Source organism: Meles meles, chromosome 6, assembly GCF_922984935.1.
Source record: "Meles meles chromosome 6, mMelMel3.1 paternal haplotype, whole genome shotgun sequence".
NCBI classification, from domain to species: domain Eukaryota; kingdom Metazoa; phylum Chordata; class Mammalia; order Carnivora; family Mustelidae; genus Meles; species Meles meles.
This window is the reverse complement of record NC_060071.1, coordinates 97,877,320-97,904,657: the sequence shown is the minus strand read 5'-3', so window position 1 is coordinate 97,904,657 and position 27,338 is coordinate 97,877,320. Positions and strand designations below refer to the sequence as shown.

At 36.5% G+C, this 27,338-nt stretch overlaps 1 protein-coding gene and 1 pseudogene across 2 annotated transcripts in view; both read left to right on the top strand.

The window, feature by feature from the left end:
* The window catches only part of KLHL28 (kelch like family member 28), a 40,008-nt gene extending 14,613 nt beyond the window's left edge, over positions 1-25,395 (top strand). Inside the window, exons 2-5 of one of the 2 annotated variants that reach the window (XM_046008826.1) lie at positions 8,813-9,711; positions 16,770-17,213; positions 19,182-19,390; positions 20,445-25,395. In XM_046008826.1, the coding sequence (XP_045864782.1) occupies positions 8,813-9,711; positions 16,770-17,213; positions 19,182-19,390; positions 20,445-20,608 (1,716 nt within the window). In that variant the 3' untranslated portion in view covers positions 20,609-25,395. The remainder of the gene's footprint in view (positions 1-8,812; positions 9,712-16,769; positions 17,214-19,181; positions 19,391-20,444) is intronic. The other variant, XM_046008825.1, reaches the window with a different exon arrangement.
* Positions 22,633-22,747, top strand: LOC123945222 (annotated as a pseudogene).
* Positions 25,396-27,338: the final 1,943 nt, after the last annotated feature.

The window sequence follows — 27,338 nt, the reverse complement described above, 5'->3', positions numbered from 1 at the left end:
CTTTTTTGGGGTGAGTTTTTCTGTCTTGTCACTCTGTCCAGGGAAGAATAGATGAACGAGAGAACAAAAAACTAAAATGGCAACAACGACCCCAGAAAAATATACACTAAACAAATCAGAAGAGACCTAATATTGGTGGCAGGGTGGTGGGGAGGGAAGAAAAGGAAAAAAAAAAATACTATAATCAGACAGATGTGCAGAATAGAGCAATATACTGGCTTCTGTGTGTATTTTGGTCTGTTTTATGGAAAACTAGATCCCAAAATTGTAAAAGAAGAAAAAGTTATGTATGTATAAAAATAAAATTAAATACAATGAAAGAGTATAATGTAACTGTAAAATTGGAAATTAAAAGACAAGAAAAAACAAAAGAAAAAAAAACAAGAAAAACAAAAAAGAAAAGGATCTAAACAAACAGGTGAATAGAACAGAACCATCTGCTATGTCCTGACTATATTTAGTCAGTTTTAGAGGAAACTGAATCTCAAAAATGTAAAGAAAGAAAACCTTCTATATACAAAAATAAAATTAAATACATTGAAAGGATAGAATGTAACTGTCAAAATGAGAATTTTAAAAAGAAGTTGAGGGGCGCCTGGGTGGCTCAGTGGATTGAGCTGCTGCCTTCGGCTCAGGGTCCTGGGATCGAGCCCCGCATCGGGCTCTCTGCTCCGCAGGGAGCCTGCTTCCTCCTCTCTCTGCCTGCCTCTCTGCCTACTTGTGATCTCTCTCTCTGTCAAATGAATAAATTAAAAAATCTTTAAAAAAAAAAAAGTTGATAAAATAAGAAATTGGTTGAAAAGGGAAAGAAGAAATTTAAAAAAATAAAGAAAAATTTAAAAATTAAAGTAGAAAGACTAAAGAATCCTGAAAATAAAAGCCATGAGTTCTTTGTGCTGTATTCCCCTAGTGTTAGAGTTTTGCAGTTCTCATTGATTGTTAAATGTGGTCTTGGCTGGATGTTCTTGCTGATTTTTTGGGGGAATGGCCTGTTGCTTTGATTCTCAAGTGTATTTGTCCGAGGCGGAATTGCACTGCCCTTGCCAGGGGGCCAAGCTAAGGAATCTCCTCTGGTTTGCTGTATGTGGCTTTTGTTCCATGAAGGCTTTCCACACCACTTTAGAGGACAAGAATGAAAATGGCCGTCTCCCAGTCTGGGGAGGTAAAAGCTCGGGCCCCACTCCTCTGTGAGTCCTCAGAGAAAAGTAGTCAGTCACTTCTGGTTCCCTGGTCTCCAGCAGCATTCTGTGCTCACCCAGCCGGTGACTGAATGTTTTTATCTCAGGCACATGACCCTGTTTGGAGTCTCCAAACCGTGCAGGCTTCTGTGGCACGCTCCCACAGCACTCCTCTCCGGGGGAAGAAGGGAGCGTCTCCCTGGTTCTGCTGCTTGTTAGGCCCCTGCTTAGAGAGCAATCCCCTCTGTGCTGAAGATCACAGTCCATGGCAACCCCAAGGTGAGAGTCCACTCCTGGTCTCACTGATTGTAGCTGGCTTCCCCCTTTGATGCCTGGGAACCTACCACAGTCAGGCACACCTGCTTTCTGTGACCCCGAGGATCCTGAAACCACACTGCCCCAGCTAGGATTTCATCCCTGCTTAGCAGCCTGAGCCATCTCCCTCACCAAAACAGACTTCTAAACATTTTGTTTTTGTGCTCTGCTGCTTTATCACTTGCTGGTAACCGGCTGATAGAGGCTCCCTCCCCCTGCAGTCTTTCTTCCCGTATATCGCCTTAGATTCACTTCTCCAGCACCTTCTACCTTTTAGAAAATGGTCACTTTTCCATTTGTAGAGTTACACCTATTCTTTTCTTCAGTCTCCGCTTGAGTTTGCAGATACTCAGAATGATTTGATAGCTGTCTAGCTGAATTCCTGGGACCAGACGAAATTCAGGTCTCCTATTCCTCTGCATTTTGGACTCCTTCCCTATTCTCAGTATTTCTTTTCTTTCTTTCTTTTTTAAGATTTTATTTATTTATATGACAGAGATCACTAGTAGGCAGAGAGGGAGGGGGAAGCAGGCTCCCCGCTGAGCAGAGAGCCCGATGCGGGGCTTGATCCCAGGACCCTGAGATCATGACCTGAGCTGAAGGCAGAGGCTTAACCCACTGAGCCACCCAGGTGCCCCTCTCAATATTTCTTAAAGGGAGTGAACACTGTGTTATTTGTATTCTGTCCAGTGATGTAAAGAAGTATGTATGGATGTTCTTTTAAAAATTCATCTTTACTAGTACCCTTTCTTTGAGTGGTTTTTAAAACTTCGATCATTTTTATTATTTTGGGGGGATACTAAGAAAGTATCAATACTATACTTTCTATATATTTCTACTATACTATAGAGGGTATAAGTGTAGGAAGGCAGCTTCGTTATGACCTTCATTATAACCTTGTATAGGGCCACCTAGGCAAATCTTGGATCCTGGGACCACAGCTCATCTGAGCGTTGAAGCACCTTGTGATTCTCCTGAAACACAGGGAGTTGGGAGGCCTTTAAGGAGTGGCTACAAGGCCATCTCCCACTTGACCCTGTAAAACCCCCAAGATTCTGACATGGGACAGAATCTCAATTCCCTAATTATGATGAGGGGCTTATGATGTGGGGCTTTCATGCCCCGCCCCTACTCCAAAGAGTAGAGCTGCAGAATACAAAACTGCTTAGCTGCAGTACAGTTTGGGTTCTTCACAACTTGTGTTGCCTTCATCTAGCCCTTTTTGTTTTGGTATTGTCCTTTTTGGTGTGTGGGACAAGGATTCAGGAAACTTAGTCTTTGATTTACTCTTCTTTTCATTGTCTATAAGTAGTAAACTATCAAAATTTAAAGGTGGCTTGTCATATTTTTTCTGGTCAAACTAGCCAGGCTTTGATTATGTTAGTTCACTTGTAAGTAAGCTTCATTTCTTTTTTAGTAACCATGAAAGGAAGTCACATGTGGTAGCTGACAAAACCCAAGCCTTTTTGAGGATGATGATATAATAGTAAACAGCCTCTAACAGCTATTGAGTTCTTATGTGTACTGTTTTGTCTATGTTTTACAGATGAGAAAACTGAGACTTTTTTTTCAAGATTTTATTTATTTATTTGACAGAGAGAGATCACAAGTAGGCAGAAAGGCAGGCAGAGAGAAGGGGAAGCAGGCTCCCTGCTGAGCAGAGAGCCCGATGTGGGGCTCAATCCTAGGACCCTGAGATCATGACCTGAGCCAAAGGCGAAGGCTTAACCCACTGAGCCACTCATGCACTCCATGAGAAAACTGAGACTTTAAGATCAAGTACTTTCCCAAGGTCACATAGCTAATATAAATAGTTAAGACAATGTTGTAACCCTAGGACCCTGATTCCTGAGCCCAGTCTCTTAAAATCATACTGTCCTGCATATATGGATATTTGAGAAATACATAAATACACATAGGTGTGTATGTTTTGTGTGTACATTTATGTGTGTGTATTTTTACAAATCAGTATTGTATCATGATTAATGGTAATTAATCAGTCTTGAATACACAAAACTTAGTTTAATATAAGGATCTGTCACTATATGATTCATATTTATGTAAAAACAATAACTCATTAACTTGATTTAAAAATCGATTCTGCAGTAGTTTGTGGGGCTTAGGATGTCGGTGGTACAGGATGGATTTTTTTTTTTTTTTTAAGATTTTATTTATTTATTTGACAGACAGATCACAAGTAGGCAGGGAGGCAGGCAGAGAGAAAGAGGGAAGCAGGCTCCCTGCCGAGCAGAGAGCCCAATGCGGGGCTCAATCCCATGACCCTGAGACGTGACCCGAGCCAAAGGCAGAGGCTGATTTAACCCACTGAGCCACCCAGGTGCCCCCAGGGTGGATTTCTTACCTGGTAGTGAGAGATGGTGCAACACAGAAAGCAGAATACCTCTTAAGTAGACACTTTAGAAATTCACTAGTAATATAATAACTTATTGATAAATGCTATTCTAAGCACTTTATATGTATAAACTTATTTAATCCTCAAAGCAGCCCTACATTATTATATTATTATTATTATTATTATTATTGAATAACTTTTAGGTTTTTCACATAATAACCCTCTCGGATTTCCTTCTCTTCGTACTCAACATCCTCAGTTCCGTTACCCATAAGACATGATTTGAATTTCCCCCTTCATCACGTTATACTTTGTTCTGCTCCCTTTTAAGAATCTGTACTTCAGATGTGGTGTGACATTTGCAAAACAAAGTGAGAATATCTCCTCTAGTTCTGCATATTATAGTTTTATTATTGCAACTTAAGCCTAACTAAGCTTAGTATACTAAAATAATACTGCAATTAAACTCTCTGAGCCCTTTAAACACATCCTACAGTTGAGTCTTTTTTCTCTTAAGCTATTCTTATGTAGTTGTTTTGAAATCCACTTTGGAATCTTAATATTTATCCCTCTTAAATTTCTTCTTGTTAGATATCAGGTCTTTTTGGATGCATCATTTGTTAACCAATGATTTGGTTCATGTCATCTGTAGAGGTGAAGGTCATAGTTTCATGTCATCTGTAGAGGTGAAGGGCATGCCCAAGTATCTTCATTTTGGCCTTATAGCTTACTCTAGAAGCCTTCCTCCAGGTAAACCTCATTCCATGAAGTAGTTAGTATGCACTAGTGTTGTTGATTTAGCTAACTGAACTAGCTTATATTTTTTAGTTTTACTGTCAAGAAAATCATGAAAATCATTGTAAAATTCTTTACAGACAGCAGGTGTATTTTCTTGATCTCCGAGTCTTCTAAATACATCAAATAAAGAAACAAGATTAGTCTGTGACATATGTCTTATTATTAGCCCCATCTATCCTAGTCCTAGAAGTCACTACATCCTCTTCTAGGTATTCACATATGAAACAGTTATTTTTTTTTAAGGGATTTTTTTTTTAAGATTTTATTTATTTATTTGACAGACAGATCACAAGTCGGCAGAGAGGCAGGCAGAGAGAGAGAGAGGAGGAAGCAGGCTCCCTGCTGAGCAAAGAGCCCCATGCAGAGCCCGATGCAGGGCTCCATCCCAGGACCCTGGGATCATGACCTGAGCCGAAAGCAGAGGCTTTAACCCACCGAGCCACCAAGGCACCCTTCAGTTATTTTAAAATGTTATCTGAAATTAACATTAACCTTACCAAAATGTTTGTAGAATTTACGATCTTATTTTTTAAAATAGTCTCCAGTCTTGTGGTCCTGGCAGTGATTCAGGGATTTCATTTACAGATTCTTTTATGTATCTTGGAACATTATTACTTAGTCCAGGAGAGATGTGAGCTTGTAAAGTAGCTTAGGTATCTTTTTAAACTTATTCTTTAAAGACTATCTTTTATTTATTTATTTTTTTAAAGATTTTATTTATTTATTTGACAGAGAGGGAAATCACAAGTAGGCAGAGAGGCAGGCAGAGAGAGGGGGAAGCAGGCTCCCTGCTGAGCAGAGAGCCCAATGCGGGGCCCAATCTCAGGACCCGGGATCCGGGATCATGACCTGAGCCGAAGGCAGAGGCTTTAACCCACTGAGCCACCCAGGCGCCCCTAAAGACTATCTTTTAAAAGCAGTTTTAGATTCACAGCAGATTTGAGAGAAATGTACAGAGATTTCCCATATATACCCTGCCCCAGCACAGGCATACCATCCCCCATTATCAATATCCCTACCAAAGTGGACATTTGTTACCTACCTACATTGGCACATCATTATCACCCAAAGTCCATAATTTACATTAGGGTTCACTCTTGGTGTTGTACGTTCATGGATTTGGACAAGTGTAGTATCACACAGAGTAGTTTCACTGCCCTAAAAAAATCCTATGTGCTTTACCTATTCATCCCTCCCTTCTTTCTAACCTCTAGCAACCATTGATCTTTTTATCATCTCCATAGTTTTGCCCTTTCCAGAATGTCATATAATTGGAATTACGCAGTATGGGGCCTTTTCAGATTGGCTTCTTTCACTTGGCAATATACATTTAGGTTTTCTCTATGTTTTTTCATGGCTTGATAGGAAGCATTTCTTTGGGCACTGAATAATATCCCATTGTTTGATGTACCACAATTTATCCCTTCACAAACTGAAGGACATCCTGGTTGTTTCCAAGTGTTAGCACTTATGAATAAAGCTGCCATTAGCATACATGTACAGTTTTTGTGTGGACATAAGTTTTCAGTTCATTTGAATAAACAACAAAGAGGGCAGTGGCTGGATTGTATGGTAAGAGTATGTTTAGTTTTATAAGAAGCCGTTGAAGTGTCTTCTAAAGTAGCTGTACCATTTTGTATTCCCACAAGCCATAATGATAGTTCCTCTTGCCCCATATTCTCTCCAGGAATTCGTATCCACAGTGTTATGGATTTTGGCCATTCTAATAGGTGTGAAGTAGAATCTCATTCTTGGGTTTGTTTTTTTTTTTAAGATTTTATTTATTTATTTGCCAGAGAGAGAGAGAGAGAAAGAGAGTGAGTGAGCACAGACAGGCAGAGTGGCAGCAGAGGCAGAGGGAGAAGCAGGCTCCCCGCCGAGCAAGGAGCCGGATGCAGGACTCGATCCCAGGATGCTGGGGTCATGACCCGAGCCGAAGGCAGCCGATTAACCAACTGAGCCACCCAGGCGCCCCCCATTCTTGTTTTAATATGCAGTTCTCTCTAATATCTTTTCTTATGCTTCTTGCCAGCTGTTTATCTTCTCTGGTTAGATGTTTTTTAATCAGGCTTGAATATACAAAACTTAGTTTAATATAAGTATCTGTCACTATATGGTTCCTATTTAATCAGGTAGTTTTTTTTTTTTTAAAGATTTGATTTATTTAACAGAGAGAGACAGCTAGAGAGGGAACACAAGCAACGGGAGTAGGAGAGAGAGAAGCAGGCATCCTGTAGAGCAAGGAGCCCAACATGGGGCTCAATCCCAGGACCCTGGGATCACAACCCGAGCTGAAGGCAGACGCTTAATGACTGAGCCACACAGGTGCCCCAGGTTGTTCATTTTTATATTGTTGAATTTTGAGTAATTTTTTCTGAATAACAGTTCTTTTTTAAAAAATTCTTTATTTAAATTTGATTTAGGGGGCACCTGGGTGGCTCAGTGGGTTAAAGCCTCTGCCTTCGGCTCGGGTCATGATCCAGGGTCCTGGGATCGAGCCCTACATCGGGCTCTCTGCTCAGTGGGGAGCCTGCTTCCCTTCCCCTCTCTCTCTGCCTGCCTCTCTGCCTACTTGTGTTCTCTGTCTGTCAAATAAATAAATAAAATCTTTTAAAAAAATCCGATTTAGTTAACCATATACTATATTATTCATTTTAGAGGTAGAATTTAGTGATTTATCAGTTGCATATAACACCGAGTGCTCATTACATCAAGTGGCCTCCTTGAGCCCCATCACCCAGTTACCCCTTTCCTTCAACCAGCTCCCCTTCAACAACCCTCATTTTGTTTCCTAGAGTTCACCGTCTCTTATGGTTTGCCCCTCTATTTTCATCTTTTTTTATTTTTCCTTCCCTTCCCCTATGTTCATCTCTTTTTTTTTTTTTAAAGATTTTATTTGTTTATTTGACAGAGAGAGATCACAAGCAGACAGAGAGGCAGGCAGAGAGAGAGAGGGAAGCAGGCTCTCCGCTGAGCAGAGAGCCCGACGCGGGACTCGATCCCAGGACCCTGAGATCACAACCCGAGCTGAAGGCAGAGGCTCCAACCCACCGATGTTTCTTAAATTTCGCATACAAATGAAACCTCTGACTGACTTATTTTGCTTAGCGTAATACCCTCTAGTTCCATCCACATCATTGCAAAGGACAAAATTTCATTTTTTTTTTGATGGCTGAGTACATTCCATTATATATATATATGTATATATACACACATCCTTGTATCCATTGAATAATAGTTCTTTATCAGATGTGTCTTTTGAAAATATTTTCTCCCAAGGCATGTTTTGTCCTCTTGTTCTCTTGATATTGTCTTTCTCAGAGCAGATTTTTGATTTAAAGACATTTTTTGGGGGGGAGCCATTATTCAGCCTACCACAATCCCTGTTCCTTCCTTTTCTTCTTTTTTTCTCTCATCTCTTTTCTCCTACTTTTTATTCTTTTTCATCTTCAGATGTACAAATTGACAAAAAGATTAGTTGGCCATGATCTGAAGTTATGTTGAAGAGTTGAGTAGATAATGTCTAGATGAGTAAGTGAGCCTAACTGCCCTCATTATAGAGCATCAGATTGTGTTCACATGAATTTTTTGTCATTGAATTTGTTGATAGTAATACTTTTGTTAAATTCAGCACCCTTTATTAAAGTAATTACTAAGTCTTTGGGTAAAGTGTGTGAGTTTATATGAAATTTCTTTCCAAGTAAAGCATCTTTTGGCAAGCATTGATGTTATTATTGAGAAAATAGCCAAAGAATTTTAACATTGTTTCAAAACTCATTTTCCTTTAGGCAAAATTTTTTTCACATTTCCATTTTGTTTCAGTGGTAACTCAGACTCGAATTTAATGAAGGGAAACAGAAGAGTTGGTAGAGTTCCAGTCCAAAAATCCATTGTCAGGAGACATTTGTGGTTTGGGGCATATCACTTTTGTGGCCATTGGGCCTTCAGGCCTTTGTTTCCTAGTATCTGTAATATAGGAATTGAATTATATGATTGTTAATTATGTGATTGCTAGAAGTCTCAGTCTAGTATTTAGTGTAAAGTATTTAAAAACCAAAAAAACAGGCCAATAAACAACAAGTTTCATTTATTTTGTACTATTTGAAAAGGGAATCATACAGGCACGATTATTTCGAAGTAACTGTTTATGCTTTTTCTTTTTCTGCAGATGGACCACACATCCCCGACCTACATGCTTGCTAACTTAACCCACTTGCATTCTGAACAACTTCTGCAGGGCTTGAATCTTCTTCGTCAACATCACGAGCTCTGTGACATCGTTCTTCGTGTCGGTGATGTTAAAATCCATGCTCACAAAGTGGTACTTGCCAGCATCAGTCCATATTTCAAAGCTATGTTCACTGGAAATCTTTCTGAAAAGGAGAACAGTGAGGTTGAGTTTCAGTGCATTGATGAAACTGCTCTACAGGCCATTGTGGAGTATGCCTACACAGGAACTGTTTTTATTTCACAGGACACAGTTGAATCTCTCCTTCCAGCAGCAAACCTACTCCAGATAAAACTTGTCCTGAAGGAATGTTGTGCATTTCTTGAAAGCCAGCTTGATCCTGGTAATTGTATCGGAATTTCTCGTTTTGCAGAGACATACGGTTGTCATGACCTTTATTTGGCAGCTACTAAATACATATGCCAGAATTTTGAAGCTGTTTGCCAGACTGAAGAGTTTTTTGAACTTACACATGCTGATTTGGATGAAATTGTTTCCAATGACTGTTTGAATGTAGCTACTGAAGAGACTGTTTTTTATGCACTTGAGTCTTGGATCAAGTACGATGTACAGGAACGTCAGAAATACTTAGCACAGCTACTTAATAGTGTGAGATTACCATTGCTGAGTGTTAAGTTTCTCACTAGACTATATGAAGCAAATCATCTTATTCGTGATGATCGCACTTGTAAACATCTTTTGAATGAAGCCCTAAAGTACCACTTTATGCCTGAACATAGACTGTCTCATCAGACTGTCCTAATGACACGACCTCGCTGTGCTCCCAAAGTACTTTGTGCCGTAGGAGGAAAATCTGGACTATTTGCCTGTTTGGATAGGTAAATAGAAGGCTTTCTTAAAGGAGTGGTGCTAAAAGATTTTATACTTTTTAAGTGTGCTAATTTTCTCTATTTCTTAACTAATTTGATTTTACTATTTACTTTCTTTACTTTTTTTGTTTGTTTCTTTTATTCTTCCTAAAATGCTTACCTGGTTGTTTTTTTTGTTTTTGTTTTTGTTTTTAAGATTTTATTTATTATTTATTTGACAGATAGAGATCACAAGTAGGCAGAGAGGCAGGCAGAGAGAGAGGAAGGGAAGCAGGCTCGCTTCCGAGCAGGGAGCCTGATGTGGGGCTCGATCCCAGGACTCCAGGATCATGACCTGAGCTGAAGGCAGAGGGTTTAACCCACTGAGCCACTCAGGTGCCCCTTACCTGGTTGTTTTAATCACATTGTCATCCATTCCTTTCAACACTCTCAGTTATTAACAACCTTCCCCCTGCTCCCCCATGCACAAACTATGAATTTTTGTTACTTCTCTACCATTTTATGTCTTTTTTTCTTTTAATTTGTGAAACTGTTTATTATTTGACCAGCTCAGTAGAGATTTATTATTGCTACCTATAAACAGAAGATACCAAAAAGGAGAGCTTGGAATCTTTGATGAGGGCAGACTGGGGACTGGAGTGGGTTTGAATGAATACTATCAAGTTGAAGAATCACCAAAGAAATAGGAAAAAGTAGGATACTGAATACAAATCATGGACATACGTATTTATTTTCTTCAGTATAAACAGTTTTTAATGACAACAGTAAAGAGTTCTCTCTTTTCTAATAATCTACAGTAGGAGTTGTCAGATTTTTTCTGTATAGAGCCAGATAGTAAATAATTTAGACTTTGTTGGCCATATGGTCTCTTAATGAGTATTCAGCTCTGCCGTTGTAGTTTGACAGCAGCCATAGACAATATGTAAAAAAATGAGATGACTGGGTTCCAACAAAACTTTATTTACAGAAGTCCCTAGTGGACTGAATTTGGTCCTTAGCCATAGTTTGCCAGTCCCTGATTTGCAGCATTACACGAGTAACTTTTATATGTTGAAAATATAGCTGGATGTTACCTTTGCTTTACCCTTGAGTGGGAATGCTTCATGAAAACTTCCATGTTTGATAAGTTTATTTAATACTATGATTTCTTTCTGGCAATTTTCAAAAATTTAGTAGATTGCTTTCCCCCCTCCAATGGTAGGAAGGTATTGATGTTCTAGGAGTTTCAACTGATATATCTGTATCTTTTAGAAAGTCTCAATTAGTTTAATTGTCTAAATTAAACTAATTACATAGTCTAAACTTAGTATCGTTGAGACCGGTCTATAGGTAGAATGAATATTAGTTATGGTAACTACAAAAATTGATTATTAATTCTTATTTTTAAGGGTACTAATTATTGGCATAAAGTAAAGCTTATTAGTAAAATGTCATGAGAAAAATTCTAAATGTGAATTTACATGGTAAAAATTCTTGATCAGTTGCCTTTTGGTCTCAAGCATTAAAAATAACATACATAAATTATTATTTTTTTTTTAATTTTTTTAAAGATTTATTTATTTGAGAGAGAGAGCATGAGAGGGGAGAAGGTCAGAGGGAGAAGCAGATCAGGACTCGATCCCAGGACTCCAGGATCATGACCTGAGCTGAAGGCAGTTGCTTAACCAACTGAGCCACCCAGGCACCCAACATACATAAATTATTAAAAAGTTATAAGAACTGTTCATATGTTGAGATCCAGTAATCTTTCATCTAACATCTGTTATAAGGGAAAAAAAAACTTTTTTTAAGTAGACTCCACACCCAGAATGGAACCCAGTTCTGGGCTTGAACTCATGACTTTGAGATCATGACTGTACTGAGATCAACAGTCAGATGCTTAACTGACTGAAACACCCAGGCACTCCAGGAAAAAAAAAAATGTAAATGTCATTTGCCGTTTTTTATATTTATAATAAATGGCCACAAAGCCATTTATTGCAGTATTATTTATAACTATGGAAAAATTGGAATCAATCTAAGAAATTATTCAATTTGACTCTATAAAAAATATTTAACACCTATGCATCAGACACACTATGCTGGATAATGGGTCTTTAACAAATTTATAATTTAGTTAAGGAGACAGATATTTAAATAGATAATTATAATATGTAGTGTTAATGCAGTGATAAAGATAATACCATGGGAGTATTAAGGAAAGGCATTTATCCCATTTGGGAGATTTAAGGAAGATATTGTTAAGTCCAAGCTGAGTGTTGAAGACTAAGGAAGACCCAAGCAAAAGGTCACAGGAAGTGCACAAAGACACAATGGAATGATACAGTATAGGATGTGCAGGAGATTAAAAACTATTTGGTATTCCAGAGTATAAAGTTCAAAGATCAAGGGCTCCTGTCTGGCTCAGTTGGCAGATCATGCGACTCTTGATCTCAGGGTTGTAAGTTTGAGCCCCACTTTGAGTGTAGAGATTACATAAAATAAAATCTTAAGGGAAAAAAAGGAAAAAGCAAATTAAAAATACAATAAGGTTCAAAGATCTAAACAGGAAGGTGTAGGCTGTTATCAGTATGGGCCAAGTTAAAGAAGGTATCCTGTGCCATGATGAAGAGGATTTTTCTTATGTGGGTCCAAAAACAATTTTAAGGAGGGTAGTGAAATGATCACATTCATATATTAGATCATCCTTGGCTGCCTTATGGAGAAAGATTGAGGGGCCAGAATTAGTATCTGAGTCATTAGGAAAGAGGCTATTATAAAATTACAGGCCTTGGGGCGCCTGGGTGGCTCAATGGGTTAAAGCCTCTGCCTTCGGCTCAGGTCATGATCTCAGGGTCCTGGGATCGAGCCCCACGTCGGGCTCTCTGCTCTGTGGGGAGCCTGCTTCCTCCTCTCTCTCTGCCTGCCTCTCTGCCTAGTTGTGATTTCTCTCTGTCAAATAAATAAAATATTTTAAAAAAAATAAAAAATAAAAAATTACAGGCCAGAGATTATGAGGTCCAGAGTGGAAGTAGCAAAAATAGAGAAGGGGGTATTAATTTAAGAAATGGTTTAAGAGAGCAAATGGACAGGATTTAGTGAATGGATATAGGGGGATGGTGAGAGGGAAGAATAAAAAATGAGTTAGATTTCTTGGTTAGATACAGGAAGAATCTGATATACCATGAGAGAGAATATAGGAGGAGGAGCCATTTTAAAGGGGAAAGTAGTGTGTTCTGTTTTGGACATACTGAGTTTGAAGTGCCTATTAAATATCCAAGTGAAGGATGACTCACTAGCCGGAAATGATTACAAAAGCTCAACGAATAGATCAAAAGCTGGATGTTTGGAAGTTATTGGCATGTAATATCATTTGGAGGTATAAATTTAAAACCATGAAGTCTTCTGGACTCTTGACTGGTTTAAATGTCCCTTCCTTCTACCCATGGAGAATATATAGAAAGGAAAAAAAGATTGGTTCATTATGAACCATAATGGGGAACATTAATATTCAAGAAGAAGGCTGTAAGAACAATGTTAGAAGTAGGAGAATCAAGAGAGAATAGTGTCATGAAAGCAATTTAAATGTGTCAAGAAGGAAGAAGTGTGATTAACAATGTAAAATGCTAAGGATTGTTCCAGAAAGATAAAGATAGAAGAGTGGCTCTTGAACTTGGCTATTTGGAGATCATTAATGACTTTTGGTGAAGTAATTTCAGCAGAATTTTAGGAATGCTGTGGATATATTATAGCAGATTGAGATGGGTATAAAAAATAAGGAAATAAACTGAAGACTTCTAAGAATCTTGGCTGAGATGAGGTGAGAGGTAAGGCAAAATGATAGTTTTTGTTTATTTTGTTCTTGAAGAGAAGTTTTTGTTTATTTTGTTCTTGAAGAGAGAGAGACAGGAGTATGTTTATTATCAGATGCCAGTAAGGAATAAGGTAAAGATACAGGATAGAGGAATCATCATTGATACAGCAAGATTTTAGAGGAAATTGGAAGGGGTTGGTATCAAAAGTAAAGGTAGAAGCATTGCATTTTTTGTTTGTTTGTTTTTAAAGATTTTATTTACTTATTTGTCAGAGAATGCACAAGCAGGGGGAACAGCAGGTAGAGGGAGGAGCAGGCTTCTTGCTGAGCAGGAAACTGGAAGTCAGACTTGATCCCAAGACCCTGGGATCATGACTTGAGCCGCAGGCAGAATGCTTAACCGATTGAGCCACCCAGCTGCCCCAAAGGTAGAAGGTTTTAAATGTGAGGAAGAGGGACTCTTTATGTCCCCAAACCAGAATATGAGGATAGGTTTGCTGGTGTGAGGAGAGGTGGAAGAAGGAGTTATAAGATAGATACTATCCAATAGCCTCACTTTTCCCTTTAGAAAAGGAAGGAGATATGCAAAAGAGGGAAGTGGGGATTGGGTAGGTGGCTTAAGGAATCTCAGGAAGCTCTGAGTATTATTTCTGTTTACACATAGGGAGCCATAAGGATGGCAGTACATTCGAAGTGATTTTGAATAATTGTGCAAATGCATTTAATGTTAAATGGACTTTGAGCCATACCACACATGACACCACTCACCTCAGTGCTCTGAGTCACAGGTCAGATTCCAAGAAAAATAATTATCCATTTGCCTTCCAAAACCATAAGGACTAAAACCTTTATATCTTGTATCTTGGTTTACCTAAATCACCTCTGAAAATCCATCATCATAGCTGAACTCTTATCATTGAGAGGTTTTTTCCTCATACCAATCAGTTCTCTATTTCTCCAACACTATATGCATGTCCAATAATTCTGACAGTATCCAGAGTTATTCAGACCCCACTGCTTAAGGGCTTAGTCCCAGAAGACTATCCCCACTTAAGATACTATCCACAAATGGGGTGCTCACGTTACCTGCATTTCTGTCTAGAAGAGTGAAAGTCTTCTGATTTCCAAATCCACCAAGTTATTTGTATCTGAGACCAGTCCCTCCATTTCTCTACTTACTAACTTCCATTTCCTCTCCTCTGCACAAGGGCTCTGCTCTTGAATTTATCGCATATCTCTCTAACATCACCTTCCCCCACTATACTACATCATTGCCATTAGCGTGCAAACATGTTCTGGTTTAGGCTCCCAGATTAAACCAATCTTCCCTGGAGGCCGTGGTCTTTTTCTGCTTATCCTTATATCTGTCTCATATCTGTTTTAATCCTTATAGTAAAGTCCTTGGAACAGTCGATATCCACTGTTTTCCCTCATCTCCTATTCTCTTGAACCACTCCAGTCAAGATTTGTCCCCACCACCTCACTCAGACTGCTTTCATGAAGGTCAAATAATTCCCTGATGTATCATTTTCATCAGAACAAATGCACATTTTTAAAACAAGCAGTATAACAAAACTGTATATAGGCACTCAGTAACTACTGAATGAATGAATGTTCTTTAATCATACTGGATAGAGAATATATATTTTATGTTATTGCACAACTGAGTTTGGAGACATTGAAATGAAGTATGAATACTTGCAAGAGACCATATATAGTTTGCATGCAAGGTATAAAGGAAAAAATCCAGGTACTTATCAACCAGCTTAAAAAATAAACAATACCTTTAAATTCCCTTGTGTCCCTCCTTGATGCATCTCCTTTCCTCCCCTAGAAGTAACCACTATTCTGAATTTTCTGCATATTCTTTGCTTTTCATTGTAATTTTGCCACATATTTATGTGCCCCAATATAGCATTAGGTTTTACATATTTTTATACAAATACAGTAATGCTACATATATTCTTCAGGGATGTGTTTTCTTACGGAACAATAAATACGTTTATGAATTTCATCTGTGAGATTGCATGAAGCAATAGTTCATTTAGTTTCATTGGTATATGGTATTATAGTATATGGGTATAATACTTTCTTTTTACAATGAGTATGTTAATTATAAGAATTAATTAAAGTGTTATACACATACAGAAGAATGCACAAATCCCAAGTGTACAGGTCAGTGAATTATCACAAAGTGAATATTAACACACAAGTTCAAGAAATAGTACATAACCAACACCCAGAAACCACTCTGGAGTTCCCTCCCTGCCCTCCCCAAAGGTAACTACTATCCTCATTTCTAACCCAGAGATTAGAAATGTCTTTGGACTTGGTATAAATAAACTATACAGAATGTATTCTTTTTTTTTTTCCCCAAGATTTTATTTATTTATTTATTTGACAGACAGAGATCATAAGTAGGCAGAGAGGCAGGCAGAGAGAGAGAGAGGAAAGCAGGCTCTCCACTGAGCAGAGAGCCCGATGCGGGGCTCGATCCCAGGATGCTGCGATCATGACCTGAGCCAAAGGCAGAGGCTTTAACCCGCTGAGCCACCCAGGTGCCCCCAGAATGTATTCTTTTGATTTGGGCTTCTTTCCCTTGGCATTATAGGTGTAAGATTCATTTCTGTTAAAGGAAAAAGATTCATTCCTGTTACATGTAGCTGTAATTTATTTTCATTGCTGTATTCTCTGATATGCCACATTTTATTCATTTATTTTATAGTTGATGAACCTTTGAACTCTTTCCAGTTTTTGACTGTTACAAATAATGCTGCTGTGAGTCATGCATAAACTCATGTGCATTTCTTTTGGATACATATCTAGGAATGGAATTGCTCAGTTTAGGGTGACATACCCCATCTTATTAATCCATTCTCCTTTTGATGGGTGATTGTGCTGTGCTGCTATAAACATTTCTGTATGTATGTCCTGGTGCAAAACTGACTATAACGGGCATTCAGTAGTGTAGATACACATGAACGAAATTGACGAATCAGAACATTTGTGTATCTTCAGTTTTACCAGATAATGTAAACTTGTTTTCCAGCCTAGTTTGTACCAGTTTACGCTCCCACCAACAGAGTATGCATTTCTTGCTCATATTCTTGCCAACAGCTGTTACCATCTGACTTTAAATTTTTACCGATCTGGAAAGTATGTTATGGCTTTTTGTGGTTTTAATTGGTATGTCACTGATTACTAAGGAGATTAAACGTTTTTGTTTGGGGCCATTTTGATTTTTAAAATTTAATTTTTTCTGCTTATTCTTTAGTGTGGAGATGTACTTTCCTCAGAATGACTCTTGGATTGGTTTGGCACCCCTAAACATTCCTCGCTATGAATTTGGAATATGTGTTTTAGACCAAAAAGTATATGTTATAGGTGGTATTGAAACTAACGTGCGTCCTGGCATCACTATCAGAAAACATGAAAATTCAGTAGAATGCTGGAATCCTGATACAAATACCTGGACTTCTCTTGAGAGAATGAATGAAAGTCGAAGTACCCTTGGAGTGGTAGTACTTGCAGGAGAACTTTATGCTTTAGGTGGTTATGATGGACAATCTTATTTACAATCTGTAGAGAAATATATTCCTAAAATAAGAAAATGGCAACCTGTGGCACCAATGACTACAACAAGAAGCTGTTTTGCTGCAGCCGTGTTGGATGGAATGATATATGCCATTGGTGGGTATGGTCCTGCCCACATGAACAGGTATTTAACTTAATGAAGTTGTATATGCTTGTAGATTTTTAAAGTCTCATTAACAATAATTCTTACACAACTGGTACGTGTGAATGAACTTCCCTTCTTAATTTTTAAAGTAATATTGTTAGGCATTTGAAATTTAATCTGCTCTATGAGTGTAATTATAATTGTTTTATATGAGGATTTAATACAAAGCTAAAAGATTCCTCTTAAAATTTTAAATTCATTCATTTAATATAATTGGATTAGATTTTAAAATTAAGAAATCTGATTATAAAATGAAGTTAGACAACTTTTAGATTTTGGGTGGCGAATGTATATAAATATGGGTGTGTGTGTGTTTATAAATGGTCTGTTACTGCATTGCTTAGCAGACTAAAAAGTGAAAAATGTAATTCCTATATGCTTATATATTATGCATCATAAACATAAAGCCATATTTAAATACTCCTTTTTGGATTCTTACTCTATAATCATGCATGTATCATTGTGTACCTAAGTTCTCCTGGAGTCTGAATTTGAGGTTTCTGCATTTTGTAGCATTTTCTGAATAAAGGAGAAAAACATATGAGAAAAATAAAAGCATAAAGTGACTTGCTTATATGGAAAATTAATCATAATTCTGAGCCTTTGTTGGAAATTGCTGTTCCAAAGATTTTGTCTAATAGTAACTAGAGTGATGTGTCTTTTATTGATTGTGAACATTTAATGGAAGAGTATATTGTGATTTGTTAAGTGAGAAGGCAAAAGCACAATAGCATTTCATCTATGAATTTTTATTTCTCTGTAAGCTAAAGTATTCCTCCTTTTTATTGCTCCCTTAGTTGAAGGAAAAGTATTTAGGGCAGAGCCGTGCATTTTTATTCTTTGAAAATGTGCTAGCAGAAATTTATAAGATAAAAATTGAGTATTTCTTTTGGGAGATAATGCTTTCGAAGTTTAAGTTCTTGCTAAAGTTTACCAACTCTTCTGGTCCAGTAATTTGGCTCTAATGTCTTTTATCCCAGTGTCCTTTCAGAAATATTTATAGTTTTGTCTATATTCTAGTCCAGTTTACAGTCGAGTCTCTGCTCTGAACTCCAGAATTATGCTACTGACTCTCAACTGCTTCAGGCTTTTTTGAGAAGTTAGGTTAGGACCAGAACAAGCTCAGCAAGCCTGCCTTTGTGCCCACTCATGTCAAAATAGAGATGTAAAGGCCCTCTCGGATTTTCTAGGGAAACTTTTTTGGAAATTCTGATCTGCTTTGGATATCCATAATGCAGCTTGGAAATGCCAGGTGTTCTCTGGAATGCAGACTTGACTTAAACCCCTGAATTCTCCTAAATCACTCTGAGATTATTATGATTGGCCAGTTTGTGTTATGTAATCTGCAGTGTTTGCTTTACAGTAAACCACCACAACTTCTATAAGATAAAAAAATTTCCTTTCCTTTCCTTTTTTTCATCTTCCCTTTTCCTTAGCTATGTAGAAGATCCTTACTGTCCTTGGAAAACATTTATATTTAATTTGTGATTTTCAGAGTTCTTTCAGAACATGCATATTCATTTGACTTCATTCTTACATGAATCCTTTGAGGTTAAGTTATCTCCATTTTTTCAGGTGAGCAGAAGGGGCTTATCTAGGATTACACATACCTATAGTGTTAGGGCTAGGGTTCATTCAACTCTAAGTATACAGCATTAGTACTTGAACCCAGGTTTCCTGATTTCAGAAGCGTTAGGCACTTAATATACCCTGCTGCGTGTATGATATAATGGAATAGCATATGGGTATTTTTGCTCCCAGTTCACAAGGTAAGCTTTTATCATTGCAGTTTTATCAGCAAAATGTAAACATCTGGAACAAACTACTCTTGTTTTATAACTGTCTGTTGGAACTTCTAAAACTATGGTAGGTTTTAGTTTTGCTTTGGTAGGAAGAAATGGCACAAGGAATATGCAAATTAATTCTTTCTTTTGTGAATATTTGCAGTGTGGAGCGTTATGACCCAAGTAAGGACTCCTGGGAGATGGTTGCATCTATGGCAGATAAAAGGATTCACTTTGGTGTGGGTGTCATGCTAGGCTTTATTTTTGTGGTGGGTGGACATAATGGTGTCTCACATTTGTCAAGCATTGAAAGATATGACCCTCATCAGAATCAATGGACTGTATGTAGACCAATGAAAGAACCCAGAACAGGTAATAATAACTAAATAATATCTAAACATAGAGGATGATATTTCTTATAGTGATATTCTTAGAGTAGTAGTACCTTGGAATATAATAGTAAGAATATTACTTGTCCAGCAAAACAAAACAAAAAACCTTATTGTGCTACGCTTGAGAGACAACTGATTTGACAAAACTACACAGATTTCTATACTGTGATTTTAATATGCCAGTGTGCATATTATCATTTTCTTAAAGTTGGGAGAATACATTTTTAGAAATGGTGGGAATAGAATGTATCTTACAGAAGCTTTTCTGTCCATATAGCAAATGTCATCTTTTTATATGTTACACACTCACACAGAATCTGGATTGTTCTTTTGTTGTTGTTGTTGTACATGAGTCTATAGTTTACCTTTCAAATACTCTCGCATTCGGAGGGTGTTTGGAGATACAGGAAAAGTTGGATTTTAGGGCTCCCAGAGAAAAACAAGAACATCTTTGAGGAATAGAAATTACCTTTGAACCCAAACTCATAGCACATTATTTTAAGGGGAAGGTTTTAAGTTGATGGAAATGTTTTAGGGATATTTCTTGCATAAGAGGGAAAGTCGTAAAATAACAAGAATGTGAAAAAAACATTGGGTAGTCTTGTTCTCTTTAGAACCATGTATAACAGTATATACAGTACAATTTTTAAAAGCATAAGTTGTATGTTCAAGATATGTTTCAGATATTTTCAACATATTTAAAAACCTGATAAAGATGAATGATTTGTTGAAAATATGTAAATATAAACAAAAGTAAGCATACGGAAAGACATATACTACATTCTTTGTATTTTTCCGTGGTAGAGGAGAGGGAGAGTGGGATTGGGAAGGAGAGATGAAGGAAGACTTTGACTCTTGCTTTCATGTTAGGGGATTTTTTTCCCCAGTAAGTACGTATGGCGATGTTCCTTGTGTAATTAACAGTAGATTATTGAAATGTATTTTAAGAAAACATTAAAATACAAATTTATTTTTAGGGAGAAGTCAACTTCTTGGTTAACATGTTTTTTCCTATTTTTACCCACTTTTCCTAGGGGTTGGTGCTGCAGTAGTTGATAACTACCTTTATGTAGTTGGTGGTCATTCAGGGTCTTCCTATTTGAATACCGTGCAGAAATATGACCCTATCTCAGATACGTGGCTGGATTCAGCTGGCATGATATACTGTCGCTGCAACTTCGGATTAACTGCACTTTGACAAGTGTGGACTGGTGGGAATCGTGTGGTGATGAGCCTTGTGCCGCATGAAAGGATGCCCCATTTTTGGAAATCCAAAAGCTACGTTACTTTCTTTTTAACTTCAAATGGCATGAAGACTCAAAGTTCTGTTGGGTACTTCGAATTGACAAGTAGCTTTGGTTGCTCTTGATTATACAGTGAATCAATAATCAAAAAAAAAAAAAAGGAAAGATCTCGCCAATTTAATTGTGCACTTTTTTCCCTAATACTGGCATAGAGTAGTTTTATGTTCATAAGTGTACATGTGGAGAAAATCTTGCTGCTTTAAAAAGAATTAGCTCTCCTTTCTTAATATATGCACCATGATTTACTAAGATGAGAGATGCTTAGATGTGGGAGTGTATTGAAAGACTAGACAGAATGCTGATACTGTCTCTTGGATATAAATTCATATGCTTCACATTTTAAACAAATAAAGGGCTGCTTTTTTGAGGGGGGTACTTTTAAGGATTGTAAATTATATACCATAGTGAGTCACCTGGATATTCTTCCTACTAAATGGCTTTAGGGCTGGAGATGTAATAGGTTTGCAAAACAAATGCTTTTACTGTCATCATTTTTGGAGGCTTATAATAAAAAGCCAGATATTTCCTGTTTATGCCTTTTTTATAGGGCAGGTTAATGCTGGATGAATTTAGTTACTTACCTGTGCTATGCTAAGCATGGATAGAAAGTTAAGCATATCAGTTTCAGTTTTACTTTTTTCATAGTACAGTGGCTTCCCAGTGTTGATGTAAATATTTGACAAATGTTTAGTACCACCCTTAGTAATACTGATTTTTCTACATATCCTTACAATAATTTTAGTTTTTTAAGACCCTTAGTTGCTTTTTCACAGTGTTCAGATATAAAAATGGTGCTAACTGTAGGATCTGTAACAAGGCTATAATAATGTTCTTTTGGATGTTCAGTATGAGATATGCATGACATGTTTTAATAGTATTTTTTCATTTTTACTGGCATGGTTCATTTGTGCTTATTAAAAATGTTAGTGATTATGCTAATGTTAACATCCAAAAATCACCTAAATGGCCCATGTTATACTTTTCATGGTTCCTGAGTAGTGATTTAAAAAAAGATGCATTTTTTATCTTCTTCTAGTGCTAGATATATGTCCTTTTTAAAGACAAATATATGCATTAAATATAAAGCACTAGGCAGTTATGTATTACTTTGTATACTTCTTAGGTAATTGGATATTTTAAAGTTACTGAGGAAAACTGGAACTCAATGTTTACTTGAGTAATCGTTCTAAATTTGGTTCTACTTTGACTAAAGAAACAAGCAAGACTGTTTGCTATAGCCAGTGACTGCTTATTTAAAATAAGTGGTCAGCTCATTTTGTTTTAGCAAGTTTTAGAAAATATCTGTTAGTCTTGAATATATTACTTTGCATTTTATTAGGATATCGGTACTTATAATTTTTGGTACTGTAGTTGTTTAATTTTCTTTTCTTTGATTTTTTTCTTAAACCTGCTTATTATCTCTATAGTCTCCGCAAAACCAGTGTGTATTTGTTTCCTAAGAAAAAATTCATACTGCATTCTTAAGTGCCATAATATTCCAAGCTGTTGTTAAGAAGCCATTTGTAATTATAAAACATAGGTTTGTTCATTTAGCATCTTTGTTACTATGTATAACCTGGCAATTTGCAGTTTTTCTTGTTCTTCCATAAACTGCCAGTGTAGATTTAATTATATAGTACAAAACTATATAAAGTCATATTTAATCATGTAAGTAGTATGCTTTATGAATATTTGCACAGATTATAAAACCTTGCAAGTGATTTTTAGTCTCTTCCTATTAAGAACTCAACAGGAACTACTAATAACATTGACAGGCTGAGTATTTTCTATGTTGCTTGTTTGAATAACATAATGATATATAGCAATAACTTTTTAATTGATTTGAATAAATCTATTGAATAGAAACAAGGTGCACTATTGTGATTGGCCTAGACTTTATTTAAAGTAAAGCAATTTAATCACTTCTCGGCCTTTTGACTAAGATCAAGTGTAGTATCTGTTCTTATTAGTTTAAAGGAAAGCAATTTAAAATAGATTTCATTACATGCTTAATTTTAAGTCTTCAACTCAGTTTTTTTTTGTTTATGTCAAATTGTTAATGCATTCTATTCATACTATTTTTAATCTTCTCTCCCCCAAAGATAAAGGAATTTGAAAGACTGTAAAAATCTATTTTAATTGTAAACAGATCTATACTATACATTTTAACAATGTTTTACTCATTTATCATTATCCCACTATCAAATTGTTACAAAACATATAATCACTTGGCAAATTAGACCAAAGGCATACACTGATCATTGTTTTGGAAAAACCTAAACTTTATCCTGCTAAAGACTATATGTGAAACATCTTGGGCAATAGTAGGAACCATATACCAGCAAATAAATTACAAAAACCTGTAAAAAGAAATCAAACCCCAAACCTTAGGAATACTAATTTTGGGTTCACTAAACCTACGGTACTATTCGTAACAGCCAGAGGTATTGTAACCTGACAACTGATAACTTTACAACAGACCTTCTCATACAGAGAAGTTTCATCATGAATATTTTCATCATGAATATTTTCTGACAAATTGTGTATTTAAAGTCACGTTTCTTATGTTAAAAAACATCAAAACATTTGATTATAAATTCCCACCGTTAAAGATACTAAAAATAATTTATATACTCAGGCAAAGGGGAGAAAGCTATTTAAGATTGTCCAGAAATATTTTGGAAAAAAGGTGACAGTGGAAATAGAAATTAATCTCATCACTTGGAAGATGCTTGCCTTCCATAATTATGAAGACTTAATCTGGTAGGAATGTTTGGCTATTTAATGTTTGTTAAATATAGTAATAGAAGTTAGGTGATTTTTAATGTAGCCCAAAGGATGTTTATGTAAGTTCCATAGGTTATTGCTAACATTGTTTCAAATATGAATGAATATTAAACTATAGGACATGGTATTTAATGACAGGAAAATGGCATTAGGTTTTGAAAAATTATTTTGAGAGCTTGACAAATTATGGAGGGTCTACTTTGTGTACATGATATTGTGCCAGATCCTGTCAGGGCTAGAAATATAAATAAGATACAAATCTTTTCATTCAAAGAGTAAAGTATGGTGAGGGAGCTCTGTACCCAAATAACTATTATGGTAAAGTGTGAATTTAATTCCTTGTAGCCAATATCATCAAAAGTGATTAGAGACCTAATATGTGTAGACATTTGTGTCCTTTACTGTCCAATTAGGTTTTACTGACATGAAAAAGAATCATAGTAAACTTACTATTTATAGAACTCCAAACTTCCTGGAATTGGTTAATACATTTTCTATTAGAAAAATAAAATTATAGAAACTTTAAAAAATTAAATACTATGTTATCAAGGCTCTGGCTAACATTGAAGGAAATATATGTACATGTAATACTTTGTTTGTTTTCAGTTTTGGTGTTGGATTTCTGGTATTGTCACCTAAGTGCTCATTTTCAGGAAAATCAGATTCTACAATAAATATACTGCTTAAAAGTTCAATAAACTTGTGATAACCTCTATAACCTCTGTAGTCTGAAAGCTAAGAAATTATAAGATGTCACATGTCAAGTTAACATCCAGTTCTACTTCTTAACCTTTTTTTTCTTTGTAAAACAGCACTTTAATTAGACATGATTTAATTAAATACATTTATTCTGTGGCTGGATACATATTGGATTTTCATTTACAGTATATTGATTCAGTGTTGATACACATTGGAAAAGAGTGCAAAATATAGTAAGTTTTAAATACTATAGGTTTACAAGTTTTCTTATTGGTGTGAATATAGAGTCAATAAAAATCCAGTTTACATCTCTGTAGAGAGAAAAATTGTTTTCCATATGTCTTTTATATTATGCATATTTAACTAGAGATAATTTATTGTTAATTTTGTCAAGTTATCCTATGTAAGTCCCGTTTATTTTAAAATACTAAGCAAAAAGTTCCAAGTTTGCCTTAAAATACAAGTGAAATTAAAGAACTGGATGATAATGCCTCTATTTTTGCCTTATGAATTGTGCTGTATCATAAACCAGAGATGGTTTTGATTTTAACAGGATTCTGAAATTTTGTAGATGTAGAGTACTAATATTTGTACTCTCTTGCAAAGAATGTGATCTAGTGGATTATGTTAATGTTTAAGTGTTTTGTAAATGTATTTTACCTCTGAATATGTATCTTTTTAGCATCAGGGTTTTATTTTTGTTTACATGGTAAAGTGGCATTTAACTTGTTGAAGGTTGTATTCTTTTGTCTTTTATTTTAAAAGTTCTTTGTGTATACTATTGTGGTGATGCTCTATAATGACTATGGTTAAATTTCATTTAATGTGAAATGTTTAAAATAAATTTGAGAAACATGCCTTTGTATGTTATGAACATACATAATGTTACGAACTGACCCAAGCTAACTTTGTCATTTTCAACTCTTAGATCCTTTTTGGTAGATAGGTAGTAGTCACAAGTACTGAAGTAGGTATGGGAAAACCAGTCTTTTACATCCTTATTACCAGGTGATAATGAAACGTGTTAGGCTAAACTCTGACACATGTTCAGACACTCATTAAAGAAACATTCTTCAACAAAGCCAGTGCGAAAGACTTCAGTTGGTAATTTCAGTGCAGTCCCAGCTTTCTGTCCTTTTAGATTCTTTAACTTGCCTTGTAAAAGGAGTTTACTTGAGGCAGACAAGGCAGCATTCCAGAGGATTCGCTTATGTTTCTGCCCAGTATCAGACAACCGGTAGTCCTAAAGGAAAGGGTGTAAACGAGGAATTAATCCCCAGGAGCCATCTTTGTGGAAGTTGTGAACTATAGGCCAGCATGGATTCAGATAACCTCTCCATGCAAGGATTGGAAATAAATTTAGAAAATCCGTATATCTTGAGGGGCGCCTGGGTGGCTCAGTGGGTTAAGCCGCTGCCTTCGGCTCAGGTCATGATCTCAGGGTCCTGGGATCGAGTCCCACATCGGGCTCTCTGCTCGGCAGGGAGCCTGCTTCCCTCCCTCTCTCTCTCTCTCTCTCTCTCTCTGCCTGCCTCTCTATCTACTTGTGATCTCTGTCAAATAAATAAATAAAATCTTAAAAAAAAAAAAAAAAGAAAATCCGTATATCTTGAAACTCTAATTTCACCTATAAGAGCAACTTTTTGATTTTATGTTAGTCTGTGAGCCACTATTCCCCAATAATGTCCCTGATATTTAATATACTGAGCAAAACATTGGATGCTGATCAAACTATGGATAACAGAAGTGTTTTTATCTGCCTTGAATATGGGTTTCCTGATCATAATACCAGTTAACCATCCCTCAACTGCATTTTTAACAGGGCAACTCCTAGAGTTTAAGTAGAAATTTAATAGATACATGCTGAAGTATATTATAGATGGCAAAGTATGCAAATATCCATTTTAAGAGTACTGGTTAAAATACTGAAGTTAAGATTTCTTGCCTGAGTGGATACGTTTGAAGTTCTTCTTGTGATTTCTAAGACATGGATGGATAGCTCTCATGTTACTCAGAAATTGTTGTAAAATCTCAGCAGAGAGTTGTTAAGATCTTAGCATGTGTAAGATGTGATGCAAGGTGCAAAGGAGTAGCAAACCATATTCTGCAATTTGCTTGAGGCAAAAAAAAATACACCTAATTATTCCCCCCGCCAGGAGAGAGAATAAGAGGAGTGCTGTCCTGGCAGAGCTGTAACTGTGCCTTTTGTGTTCTTTCATAAAATTAGTTGATGGTTCTTTGTCTGGGGCCAGTGCAGTAATGAGGGTGAAAGTTTTTTGTTTTTTGTTTTTTTTAAAGACTTTATTTATTTGACAGAGATCACAGGTAGGCAGAGAGGCAGGCAGAGAGAGAGAGAGGAGGAAGCAGGCTCCCCGCTGAGCAGAGAGCCCAATGAGGGGCTCTATCCCAGGACCCCGGGATCATGACCTGGGCTGAAGGCAGAGGCTTTAACCCATTGAGCCACCCAAGTGCCCCGAGGGTGAAAGTTTTAACTTTAATTTGGAAACAGTGTTTACTGTTTTACTGGGTTGTACAATAGACTCATAGTGGAAAGCAAAAAGCTATTCCAATGAGTCTAAAGGTTAGGCATAAAATTCAGTTCTGTGATAAGATAGTATCAGAATAACTCAAGTGGGTTTTGTTATGTTTTCCAGGCTTTTATCCCCCTTCATTTTTAATAGTAACGTACTCGTGTACCCATCACCCAACTTCAAAAATTAACCTTTTAGCAATTAGTTTTGCTAATTCTTCATCTATTCATCCTCCTTTTTTTTTTCTGGAATATTTTTAGAGAGACTCCCAGACATGCAAAATAATATGACTGGTAAATAATTGAGACTATATCGCTAAATGATAACGACACTTAAATTTTTCATTCTATAAGCCACATTGATAATAATTTCACTTAAAAATTCTAATACTATATTACTTAGTACACAATCTATATTCAGATGTCCCTGATTGTCCTAATTTTTTGTCATTATTGTTAGTTGGTTGAGGCAGGATCTGCAAAAAGTTTTACCTAGCATTTGACTGTTAGGTTTCTGAGTCCATTTCAGTCTCCACCAGTCACTGCATCCCTCTCCTTTTTCATGTCATTTACTTATGAACAAATGAGAACATTTGTCTGGTAGATTG